Consider the following 13,939-nt stretch of genomic DNA (forward strand, 5'->3'; position numbering starts at 1 on the left):
ATTGTTATGTTGACAGTTAAATATAAAATACATTTCAAATGTTCTCCCCTTTGGTGTACAGGATATCTCATGATGGGCTGAGACCTACAACAGGTTGTGACATGGAGCTCCTAGGAGCGAACTATGACATTTTACAATTTTTTCAAGCTGTGGGGTGCCCACCTTCAAAAAATATATTCTTTTTCTGCTAAAAACCACTGTGAACTGAAAAATTGGGGAATACACTAATACCCGCTTTGTAGCACCCCTTTGGGTATTGCAAAGATAACATTACATTAATTACAGTGGCATAGAGACATTTAAGCACTCATTCATTTTACACTCCATATATTAACGGAACAGGCAAAACCCTAACATATGTACGTGTGAAGCACCTTCTGCCAATCACTTCACAATGGTTTGCAGATGCTGGATGCAGATGCACATCTAGGTATAAACACTCAAAACAAGCAAAGACAAACTCTGAAAAGCAACTGGTGGATTTGAACAGAATTCCAGCTGTGCACGTTAACAAACTCACAGCATGCAGGTACCTGACTGCAATACCTCTAAACATGTCCACTGCACTTCAGGATTGATCAAACAACAGGAGGGTGGTGGGAGGGATGGAGGAGCACATATCTACATCAATGTGGACAAGTCATGCCAGCACACTTACACACGTCTGCAAAATCGTAGGAAAATCACAGTGCTCAATGCTTAAGGAGTTGTCCAGTATTTGAATCACATGATGTAGGAAATCCACGTTAAATTTACATCTTTCTATCAACCTCACAGTATAAACGAACGAATAAAGTGACAAGAATCTCTCTCTTAATCTAGTTGGTCACTAAAATATCTCTTCTATGACTAAAGGAGTATCTACATACAAAAATAAAAATAAAATTTAAAAAATTGTACCCATTAATCAAAATCACTCTTTTCCTTCCACACACTCAATTTTTTAATTATTAAAATCCTTGTGTTTTGCCACAGAACTCAATAATTATACTATGCATGTATGCATTCAGCTCAATTGCAGAAATGATACAATCTTATATACAACAATAAACTGCAATTTTCAGTATAAAATCAGTCTCATTAGTTTCCTGGTGACATAAGGCACTCTGAGGGAAAATTATTTACAAGGGAAAGTGTTTTCTTTTCAAAAATATAGGAGTTCATAAATTACTACTATATACAAGAATTGCATCTTCATCTGTGCCATAACTCAGCCTCGCATTGTTGAGAGTCGTGAAAGGAATGGCACAAACACCTGAAACACACAAGTTCATAGTGGTTTATACATGGCTAACACAGTATATGTTTTTCATTGTTATAGAAAGAAAGTTTTCAATTATATCTCTACCTTATGCCTGTAGACCACAAGATAAAAAGAAGAACATTCTGTTATATAAATAAACTAGCAAAATATTTTACAGAATGCCCAACAAGGAATAACTTAAGCCAATCTGGAAACTATTGTTTTTCACAAAAAAAAAAGTTTGACCTGGCACTTTACTCTCTGTAAAACAAGATCCTTTTTTTATGAACGTCACCAAGTAAATAGCAAAACAGACCATTTACAAGTTGTGAACAATGTTGTGGAATGGAACATTTTTGAGAAAATTTGCCAATTCAGTACAGATCATGTTTAAGCTAACAGTCACCAGAAAACAAGACAATATTAGTGTACTGTAACATATGTGCGCCTCACTGCTACAGCTTCTGTTACACTTCATAGGGATAGTGGGGGGTTATGAAGTGGAGCAACAGTCCTACAATAAGTTTCAGATCCTTGGACTGGAAGAATTACTAAGGAACACACATAAATTCAACACCTTGGAAAGTAGCAACAATAAGGGTAAAATTAATTATAATATACACACTGAAAAAAATTATTGTGAATTAACAATAACTCACAGAACCAATTAAAGAATCTTGTATTTTTGGCAACTGAAAATGACTTCACGCAGAAGAATAAACACAGTCTGAAGGGCTTTTAATAAGGCACACGGGGTTTTCAAACGAAGATTCTAATGTGTCTGAAATGGAAAATTTACAATCACTATGTGGTACTAGTTTCAACTTAGAACAGTAAGAGGATTCTTTTAATGTAAAGACCGTTCAAAAACTGAAGGTTTCTGAATGAGAAATGAAGAAATGCATGTTGGGAATTAGTGGCACAGACGGGACAACAAATAAATGGATTGGGGAAGGGGCTGGAGTGGAACATCTAATTATGGGTGTAACACAAAGGAAATGGAAGTGGTCTGGACATGCAGCCGGATGACAGCTTTCATAACTAACAGTTCCTTCATTGGGGAGGAGACAGAGATAGATCAAGCAACATTAAAATAAAAGGTAACATGGATTACCAAAAACTGAGTGATGATTCAGACTAGCATACCTGAATGAGGAAAAAGGTTAGAACAAAGTGAGAGACTGCTGTACAGGCACAAATGGGATGCTAGTGCTCAGAAAATAACAGAAAAGACACAGCCAATAACTATACTGTAAAGAGTGCCAAAAAGCAGACAAGACTGCGAGGAAATAGGATGATATATTTAAGTTAGAAAAGTTGTCAATAAGAGTAAAAAAGTGAGCACCAAATGTAGAGAGAAGATAATTGATCAAAGATTTAATCTGCTAAACAGTGGAATAACATATTAGATTAGAGATTAGATTAATACTAGTTCCATGGATCATGAATACGATATTTCATAATGATGTGGAATGAGTCAAATTTTCAAATACATGACATAATTAAGTTAATTTAACAACATAATTAGGTTAATATAACAACTTTTTGTATTTTTGTTTTCTTTAATTTTTATTAATTTTTTTGTTTTTTTTTTCCTTTTCTTTTTTAATTTATATCTAAAAATTCCTCTATGGAGCAGAAGGAGTTGTCATTCAGAAATTCTTTTAATTTCTTCTTAAATACTTGTTGGTTATCTGTCAGACTTTTGATACTATTTGGTAAGTGACCAAAGACTTTAGTGGCAGTATATTTCACCTCTTTCTGTGCCAAAGTTAGATTTAATCTTGAATTAAACAACATCAAAAATAAAAAAAAGTACAAAGCAAAAGTTTGCCAAATGAAGGTAAAGTGGTCCACAAATGACATAAAAGTATCATTCAATAAGAAAAACAGCTAACCAAACAGACGAAAAGGTCAGCAAACAAAGAAAGGGGATGGTTAAACAGTTAAAAAATGATTGCTCAGTGTAGACAAATATAAATGCACATGAAAAAAAAAATCACTGAAAATGTAAAAAGGTCACCAAATGACAAAAGAATATAAAGAGGTCATTGGTCAATGAAATAACATGCAAAAAATAGAAATTTACTTGTTTTTATTGCTCTCCAGTGTAAAGCCACCACGTGCAGTCATTTAAGAAACACAGGATTTTGACAGCATGCATTGCCATCATCTTCATTTCAAATGACACCTATAAAATAGTCATCTTTGGTACATTGTACCTCCTTTTGTATTATTACTGACCCCCATCTCTTGCCCCCTACCTTTCTACAAACCAGGTAAGGTAAAGTGGTAGGGGTAAACACAGTGGCCATATACCGGACACGGACTCTGGTCCCTCAGAGTTTCTGTCACCCCCACTGTGCACGGAAATTGCCCTTGAGCGATGTCTTGAGCTAGCTGGGTGCTGGCCCCCCACACTTTACTGAGAGTGAAGCCACTGTCTCTAATGATCAGGCTGTAAGCCACTCATATTTCGACAGCCTCCTTTAGGACACAGTTCCAAAATGATGAGGTCTATCTGAGTATTTCTGTTTGTTCACATTTCACTGAGTCCCGTGTAGCTATGCAGCATCACGCTACTGCAGATCTCATGGTTTGGCTCAGTTCACTGTCTCTCCTGTGCTCCAGTTCTTCAACTGTCCACACAGTATGTCCTCTATACATCTTACCACAATTACACGGAATATGGTTGATCCCAGTTTATGGCGCTCACAGTTATGTTTCCATGTGCCCAATAGTGCACACATTTTTGGAGGAAAGCAGAAAACGCATTTAATGTTACGTCAGGCTAAGATTTTGCTGATTTTGTTCAATAATTTGCCAGTACTTCAATTGCCAATGCTTTTCAATACTTTTTGGTATATATCCTCCTTGACATGTTTTATTTGCTGGGCCTAAACCTTCTACCTGAAAGTATGTAAGGTTTGTCTCTAGCCCTAGTCATTCTTCTTGAATACCTCTTCGAGATGGCTGAGCTCCCATGTCAGTCTTCTTTCAAACAATGCTATGTGAACCCTGTGTACCAGCGGACATTACACACCCTCACACTGAGGATGTAGATGGCAGCTGCTACAGGAACCCAATGAAACATAAACATAAACATATGAAAGTGCAATGACGTACCTCATTGTTTTGGGACTGGTTTCTAAAGGAGGCTGTTAAAATACGAGTGGCCAATGTCCTTGTCAACAGAGGTAGTTGTTTCGTTCTCAGCATACTGCAGGACCCAGCACTCGGCCAGCTGAAGTCACATCATCAACTGAGGATCACTTCTTTGCCCAATGGGTGTGACAGAAGCACTGAGGCATCAGACTGTGCACCTGTGTTCGGCGATTGCATCCACTCACCGCTCCTCACCATGGCATACAGTCAGGTAGTGGAGGAAGAGGTGGGGAGCAATAAAAGTATAATAGGAGACATAATGTAGCATATAACTTATTTTATAAGTATCACCTGAAGACCATGGCAAGGTACACTGACAAAATATTGTTTTCCATAAACGTCTACACCCGCCAGGACATCCGAGAGAAATACAAGAAGTTAATGGGCCAGGAAAGTTTAAGATCTCACACAAATAGTTTCCTTCTTGTTTATTCATTCACTCAACCATTTGACACATTGCAGTTGGCATTTGCTGCATCATTACACATACGCCTTGTCATTTTGGTATATAGAACAGATTACTGCATGACATGTAGATGATGTTTCAAGTGTTTTAGGTTATTCTTTACAGTTTATGACTAATTTCTTTTATCAAAACTGAATGACAGATATTTCTATTTTGTTGCTTTTGGGTGCATCACACTTTTGGGTCTACCTTACATAATCAGACAATTCATTTATAGAATAAAATGGACTTTTCTCCAATATTTCTCCCACTGTAAGCCTAAAGGTATTAATATTCTTTAATTGGCCGATATTGTTTGGGAGGCAATATATCTACATACACTATGTGATCAAAAGTATCTGGACACCCCCAAAAACATACACTTTTCATATAGGTGCGTTTTGCTGCCACCTACTGCTAGGTACTCCATATCAGCGACCTCAGTAATCATTAGACCTCGTGAGAGAGCAGAATGGGGCGCTCCTTGGAACTCACGGACTACAAACGTGGTCAGGTGATTGCATGTCACTTGTGTCATACGTATAGACAAGAGATTTCCACACTCCTAAACACTGCTAGGTCTGCTGTTTCCAATGTGACAGTGAAGTGGAAAACTGAAAGGACATGTACAGCACAAAAGCATACAGACCGACCTCGTCTGTTGACTGACAGAGACTGCCAACAGTCGAAGAGGATCATAATGTGTAATAGGCAGACATCTGTCCACACCATCACACAGGAATTCCAAACTGCATCAGGATCCACTGGAAGCATTATGACTGTTAGGCGGGAGATAAGAAAACATGTATTTTGTGGTCGAGCAGCTGCTCTTAAGTCACACATCACGCTGGTAAATGCCAAACGACACCTTGCTTGATGTAAGGAGCGTAAACATTGGACTTGGACTTCATGGTCCAGCAGTTGCTCATAAGCAACATATCACGCCAGTAAATGCCAAACGACGCCTCGCTTGGTGTAAGGAGCGTAAACATTGGACAATTGAACAGTGGAAAAATGTGTGGAGTGATGAATCACGGTACATAATGTGGTGATCTGATGGTGGAGTATGGATATGATAAATGCCCGGTGAACGTCATCTGCCAGCGTGTGCAGTGCCAACAGTAAAATTCAGAGGCAGTGGTGTTATGGTGTGGTCGTGTGTTTCATGGAGGAGGCTTGCACCCCTTGTTGTTTTGTGTGGCACTAACACAGCACAGGCCTACATTGATGTTTTAAGCACCTTCTTGCTTCCCACGGTTGAAGAGAAATTCGGAGATGGCAACTGCATCTTACAATACGATCAAGCACCTGTTCACAATGCACGGACTGCGGCAGAGTGGTTACACGACAATAATGGACTGGCCTACACAGAGTTCTGACCTGAATCCTATAGAAGACCTTTGGAATGTTTTGGAATGCTGACTTTGTGCCAGGCCTCACTGACTGACATAGATAGATATCTCTCCTCACTGCAGCACTCCGTGAAGAATGAGCTGCCATTCCCCAAGAAACTTTCCTGCACCTGACTGAACATTGCCTCCAAGAGTAGAAGCTGTAATCAAACCTAAGGGTGGCCCAACACCATGTTGAATTCCAGCATTACTGATGGAGGGCGCCACGAACTTGTAAGTAATTTTCAGCCAGGTGTCCGAATACTTTTGATCACATAGTGTATGTACATCCTCATGTATGTTACACTTTTCTCATAACAAACTGAATTATTGTTAGTTCCCAAAAATTTCTTGTGTCATACCAACACACCTCCCCATTTTTCTTAAAAAAATTTAAGTGTGTACGGGAGGGGGGGGGGAGGAGGGAGGGAGAGGGGGGAGAGAGGGAGGGAGGGAGAGAGGGGGGAGGGAGGGAGGGGGGGAGAGAGAGAGACAGGGAGAGGGAGGGAGGGAGAGAGAGAGAGAGAAAAGCACTGTCTGTATTATACGTACCTTCTTCATATTTTTTGAGCTTCCCCACAGTTCTATTTCTCATGACATAATGAATTGAAAGTTAGTAAGGACTTCAGTACTAACAATTCCAACAACTTCCATAAAGCGTAGCAGACTTACTTCTGCTATTGATGTGCTGAGTCCATCTTAATTCATCACTGAAGTGGAGATACAGAAACTTTACTCCCAGAATAGAATAGAAACTACTTGCTCAAATTTGTTCTTATTGATTTTTAGCACTTCCTTATTATGTTTGTGTAGTTTGTTTTTAAAGTTCATGATGTTTGTTTCTTCTGTAATGCAGTATCATTTTATTACTTGTAAGCCAGATCTCATAAGCTGTTCAATGCTCTCCCACTACATATCAAATGTGTTCATACAGAACTGCCAAAATTTAAACAAGTTCTCAAAGATTGCCTGACAGAGAGATCTTTTTATACTGTGGATGAATATTTGAAAGAAAGTGTACATAATTACTAAACTTAATGTGTCTAGAACTAGTTCAGTTGATTTTATTGAGCATTTAAGCATAATCACAGTTTTTGCAACAACAAATTGGCTGTACCTGTATTTACTCATGTAGGCCTAATGTCTGATTTAACCTTGTGCTCTTATTTGTAACCTTTATTTGAAACTTTTTTCTGTTAAATAGTTGTTATGTTATTTAGCTGACATTGTATATATTACTGTATTTATATAAAACAGAAAGAAACTTCCACATGGGAAAAATATATTAAAAATAAAGATTCCAAGACTTACCAAGCGGGAAAGCGCCGGCAGACAGGCACATGAACAAAACACACAAACACACACACAACAAAATTACGAGCTTTCGCAACTGGCAGTTGCTTCGTCAGGAAAGAGGGAAGGAGAGGGAAAAATGAAAGGATGTGGGTTTTAAGGGAGAGGGTAAGGAGTCATTCCAATCCCGGGAGCGGAAAGACTTCCCTTAGGGGAAAAAAAGGACAGGTGTACACTCGCACACACACACACACACACACACACACACACATATCCATCCGCACATACCCTCTCCCTTAAAACCCACATCCTTTCATTTTTCCCTCTCCTTCCCTCTTTCCTGACGAAGCAACTGCCAGTTGCGAAAGCTCGTAATTTTGTTGTGTGTGTGTTTGTGTGTTTTGTTCATGTGCCTGTCTGCCGGCGCTTTCCCGCTTGGTAAGTCTTGGAATCTTTATTTTACTGTATTTATAGTATGTCTTACTTAGACTATGTACAATTTGCCATTGAATTGCCCTTGTATTTATTGTAAGTTTAAATTGAATTTGACACGTTCCATATCCTTGTGATTGACTCACTAACTGGATCTACGGAACATGAAATTAATAAATAAATAAAAAATAATAATAATTTACATAAAACTCTTTCAGCTCCACGTGTTGCAGCTTCTACAGTAATCCTCTTAATTAAAATATTGGTATTATGTGCAAATAGTATGGATTTGTGTTGGATATTATCAGTAAGATTATTAATATAGAATTTTAAAAAATATGGCCCAAGAACATTTCCCGTGTCTCACTAGTATTTACTTCTCTTTTCATACAACATTTATATTTTTTTATACCTGTTCATTACATATGATTTTATCATTTGCATGCAGTGTCTCTCGTCCCACAGAATTTTTTTCTTTTCCTGAAGAATCTTATGATTAATTAAACTGAAAATGTGTGATAAGTGACAGATTACATCAATTGCTGATTCTTGCCTGTGAAGTGTATTTAGTGCATAAGTAACAAGTTCTTTTGTGGCTGAAGTATTGAACTTATTTTTTAGAATCCACATTGACTTCTGAATAGGATATTCTGTCACGTAAATAAGTTTACACAAAATATGTTCAAAGATTTTTTGTATTACTGGCAGAATACTAACTGATCTGTAGTTTTCAGGTACTGTAGAGGCACATTTCATGTGGCTTGGGACACCCTAGAAAGTTTTAAATGCTTGGTATACAGACTTCCTGTGCGGCCTGGTTAATCATGTTGGTCAGTGGTTTCAATAATAAATTTAGATGATAGTTTGATAATTCAATCTGAGATACCATACAAGTCCTGGGCCTTGGTGACTATTGACTATCCAGGATTCTTGTTACTTCTTCCCCACTTTTTGAAACTAGATAGGAAAATATTTAAACCAATTGTTGGAATATATCCTTCGTTAGAATTTTGCGCGCACTTATAAATAATCATTAAATGCTTTAGCTACAGTCTTTCACGCTATTATTTTTAAATTTAGCCTGTTCTACTTCTGAATTCATAATAATCGACACTGTTTTCCCCTTGCCTGAGTTGATAATGACCTAGTCCACAGCAGTTTCTCTTAACATATTTTATAATGTTGGTGTAGATTTTTCCATAATGCATACAGTATCATTTAAAATGTAAGCAATTAGTTTTATATTTACTGCTTCTGTACAGTATTTTCAGCTTCAGATGTGATCAGGATACCGGATAGCTTATTCTTCATGTGAACGCATAAATCTGGCACCAAAGGGAGCTTTTCCTGCATTATTAAGAGGAAGTCCATTCTGTGTAAAATTTCGTCTTTCAGTACAGATTTAACTGAGTGAGTGACATGTTTGGATACAATTTAGTAATTTTATGAATTGTTCTGCTTTCCCAATTTCTTCATCCATGCAAGATTTTTTTCATTAGCTCATATCTACGTGGAATAGTAGATACAGTCATGTCTACGTGTTTTGGCTCGTAGAGTGTCTCTCTTCAAACTCTTCTCGCTTCCATTGCTTTGCTGGACTAAACATTATTTCTGTGGCCTGTAATTAGTAAACAATCACTTTGTTTTTATTCCCGAGGGCATGCAGCTTTACTGTATAGTTAATGGATGATAGCATCCTCTGGGGTAAAATATTCCGGAGGTAAAATAATCCCCCATTCGGATCTCCGGGCAGGGACTACTCAGGAGGACGTCGTTATCAGGAGAAAGAAAACTGGCATTCTACAGATCGGAGTGTGGAATGTCAGATCCCTTAATCGGGCAGGTAGGTTAGAAAATTTAAAAAGGGAAATGGATAGGTTAAAGTTAGATATAGTAGGGATTAGTGAAGTTCGGTGGCAGGAGGAACAAGACTTTTGGTCAGGCGAATACAGGGTTCTAAATACAAAATTAAATAGGAGTAATGCAGGAGTCGGCTTAATAATGAATAAAAAATGGGAGTGGGGGTAAGCTACTACAAACTGCATAGTGAATGCCTTATTGTGGCCAAGATAGATACGAAGTGCACGCCTACTACAGTAGTACAAGTTTATATGCCAGCTAGCTCTGCAGATGTCAAAGAAATTAAAGAAATGTATGATGAAATAAAAGAAATTATTCAGATAGTGAAGGGAGGCGATAATTTAATAGTCATGGGTGACTGGAATTCGGTAGTAGGAAAAGGGAGAGAAGGAAACATAGTAGATGAATATGGATTGGGGCTAAGAAATGAAAGAGGAAGCCGCCTGGTAGAATTTTGCACAGAGCATAACTTAATCATAGCTGACACTTGGTTCAAGAAACATAAAAGAAGATTGTATACATGGAAGAAGCCTGGAGATACTAAAAGGTATCAGATAGATTATATAATGGTAAGACAGAGATTTCGGAATTAGGTTTTAAATTGTAAGACATTTCCAGGGGTAGATGTGGACTCTGACCACAATCTATTGGTTATGAACTGTAGATTAAAACTGAAGAAACTGCAAAAAGGTGGGAATTTAAGGAGATGGGACCTGGATAAACTGACTAAACCAGAGGTTGTAGAGAGTTTCAGGAAGAGCATAAGGGAACAATTGACAGGAATGGGGGAAAGAAGTGCAGTAGAAGATGAATGGGTAGCTCCGAGGGATGAAGTAGTGAAGGCAGCAGAGGATCAAGTAGGTAAAAAGACGAGGGCTAGTAGAAAGCCTTGGGTAACAGAAGAAATATTGAATTTAATTGATGAAAGGAGAAAATATAAAAATGCAAAAAAGGAATACAAACGTCTCAAAAATGAGATCGACTGGAAGGGCAAAATGGCTAATCAGGGATGGATAGAGGACAAATGTAAGGATATAGAGGCTTATTTCACTAGGGGTAAGATAGATACTGCCAACAGGAAAATTAAAGAGACCTTTGGAGAAAAGAGAACCACTTGTATGAGGGAGTGAGACAGGGTTGTAGCCTCTCCCCGATGTTATTCAATCTGTATATTGAGCAAGCAGTGAAGGAAACAAAAGAAAAATTCGGAGTAGGTATTAAAATCCATAGAGAAGAAATAAAAGCATTGAGGTTCGCCGATGACATTGTAATTCTGTCAGGGACTGCAAAGGACTTGGAAGAGCAGTTGAACAGAATGAACAGTGTCTTGAAAGGAGGATATAAGATGAACATCAACAAAAGCAAAACGAGGATAATGGAATGTAGTTGAATTAAATCGGATGATGCTGAGGGAATTAGATTAGGAAATGAGACACTTAAAGTAGTAAAGGAGTTTTGCTATTTAGGAAGTAAAATAACTGATGATGGTCGTAGTAGCGAGGATATAAAATGTAGACTGGCTATGGCAAGGAAAGCATTTCTGAAGAAGAGAAATTTGTTAACATAGAGTATAGATTTAATTGTCAGGAAGTTGCTTCTGAAAGTATTTGTATGGAGTGTAGCCATGTATGGAACTGAAACATGGATGATAAATAGTTTAGACAAGAAGAGAATAGAAGCTTTGGAAATGTGGTGCTACAGAAGAATGCTGAAGATTAGATGGGTAGATCACGTAACTAATGATGAGGTATTGAATAGAATTGGGGAGAAGAGGAGTTTGTGGCACAACTTGACTAGGAGAAGGGATTTGTTGGTAGGACATGTTTTGAGGCATCAAGGTAACACCAATTTAGTACTGGAGGGCAGCATGGAGGGTAAAAATCGTAGAGGGAGACCAAGAGATAAATACACTAAGCAGATTCAGAAGGATGCAGGCTGCAGTAGGTACTGGGAGATGAAGAAGCTTGCACAGGATAGAGTAGCATGGAGAGCTGCATCAAACCAGTCTCACGACTGAAGACCACAACAACAACAACAACACTTTGTTGCAGGTCATCAAAGAGGTTTCCACAGTTTTCCATAATATGTCTCAATTTTGTGCCAGGTTTTACTGTGCCGGATACTTTGTAGCCAAATTATCCAGTTTTTTCACAAGTTTTTTTGCCTTGACTATTGACGAGAAGACAAAAACTAAACTGTTTACTTTGATTCCTATGTTCAATTTTTTCTGCAGAATTTGTGCTTAATTTATTTGGAATACTGTGTACAGGATTGCCATTTAAGCAGTTGTCTGAAGATCCAATATTTTTCGAGACAAGTCAGAATCTTTTTCCTTAAATTTTGATTCAGGGTCTCTAACTGCACTATCATGTCAAAAGTTAAAAAGGGAGGGACAGAAAATATAAACTTACAAGCAACGAAATGGGAGAAGACCACTAAATGCAGAGAAACAGTAGTCATACAAGAAAAACTGGTCTCAAAAGGAGGAAAAATTTATCGCAGAACAGAGAGAGCAAAATGTTCAACAATGGAAGTGAATAGCCAAACAGTAAAAAGTGGTTTGGCTTCTGAAAGACACGTATCTGCAAACGTGTCTGGGCTTAGAATTGGGGGATTCGAGGGTGAAACATAGTCTGAAATAAAAACAAAACAACAATAACCAAGATAAAACCTGTCTGTGAGAACACTAAGTGTGCAATGAGGATTCCTGTGGCAACACTCAGTCAGGTTCAACTTGCCCCAAGCTCACTCAATACAGTTCATGTCAGGAAACAATGTAGACTAAGCCATTAAGTCGCTTCCAGCATCCCAGAAAAAGGTGTTTGCAACATGAGGAGCAGTGTGTCCGTGCATTGTTATCATGAAAGATGACAGTGTCACTGAAATGTTTCCTATAATCCAGACCAAGATCCCGATACTGCACGGCCTTCAAACCACCCTCGACGGTACCGAGATCGGCACACACCGGAGGCTCGAAAGGTGACCGACCGGCTTTGCGGTGAGACCTGTGGTGCTGTGTGCCTCAAGCTTGCCTCAGTATCCGGTCGCCTCTACACTCTTCCGAGAAGATTGTCAGGCACCAGACAGATCCTGACTCCTGTAGGCATGGAGAACTTGACACCACTGAACTATTTTCCACTGCACGTGATCACTACCACGGTTCTACACGCAGCCCAGTGCTGGGGCATTTGTACCGTCATTTGTCAGTCAACTGCGGGTGAAAATTAGGAAGCAGAACTCAAGCACTTTGTATCTCACGATTTTTGTGTCATACGCCAATTCGGAGGGTCGCTTCCCTTGCCGAGGACTCTCCTTGCTGCACAGTGGTGACAAGTGCATGCAGGCTGAGTTCACTTCGACTCTCTGAGGCGTACTGACCGACTGAGCAACATGACCTAAAGCATCCTGCTCATGGCAAGAAACACGGAGTACTCTGCTGAGCAGCATCGAGAATGCAGCTTTACCTCCACTACACAGATGATTATCTGTAGCAATTACCTGTGGTCAAAAGAGTACTGAAGAAGAGGTTTCTGATTAAAAAATCCGTTCGAGTCCCGAGGGTTGTGTAGAACTTTCTTGAGCCATTTGCAATGCCACTAACTGAAGACTAGGTGAAGCTGTTATCTCTTGAGAACAAAGTACCCTTCTTAAGCATGCATCACAAACGAAGAGAGGTGAATGAATGGACTGATGGAATGAACACTGTGATAATTTTTTTTTGTTCTGGTTTCCCTGTTTCCTATTAGGAGCACATCAAGCTATGTACACACTATACCAACGGGCGGCATTCAAAGAAGGGAGACTATTATGTTAGTCCAAACTGAAACATCTGATCCAGAATGAGATTTTCACTCTGCAGCGGAGTGTGTGCTGATATGAAACTTCCTGGCAGATTAAAACTGTGTGCCCGACCGAGACTCGAACTCGGGACCTTTGCCTTTCGCAGGCAAGTGCTCTACCATCTGAGCTACCGAAGCACGACTCACGCCCGTTACTCACAGCTTTACTTCTGCCAGTATCTCGTCTCCTACCTTCCAAACTTTTTGAAACATCTGATGTTCTCGTCTCTGGCAAGAATTGAAACAGAGGTGAGCTTCTGTCTCTCTCTGA

General features: G+C 38.9%; 1 protein-coding gene across 2 annotated transcripts in view; it reads right to left on the reverse strand.

Moving 5' to 3' along the window:
• Positions 1–919: 919 nt before the first annotated feature.
• The window catches only part of LOC126284519 (protein GUCD1), a 42,992-nt gene continuing 29,972 nt past the window's right edge, over positions 920–13,939 (reverse strand). For both annotated transcript variants that reach the window (XM_049983511.1, XM_049983510.1), the window contains one exon: positions 920–1,255. In XM_049983511.1, the coding sequence (XP_049839468.1) occupies positions 1,161–1,255 (95 nt within the window). In that variant the 3' untranslated portion in view covers positions 920–1,160. The remainder of the gene's footprint in view (positions 1,256–13,939) is intronic.

This window comes from Schistocerca gregaria, chromosome 8 (genome assembly GCF_023897955.1).
Source record: "Schistocerca gregaria isolate iqSchGreg1 chromosome 8, iqSchGreg1.2, whole genome shotgun sequence".
NCBI lineage: Eukaryota > Metazoa > Arthropoda > Insecta > Orthoptera > Acrididae > Schistocerca > Schistocerca gregaria.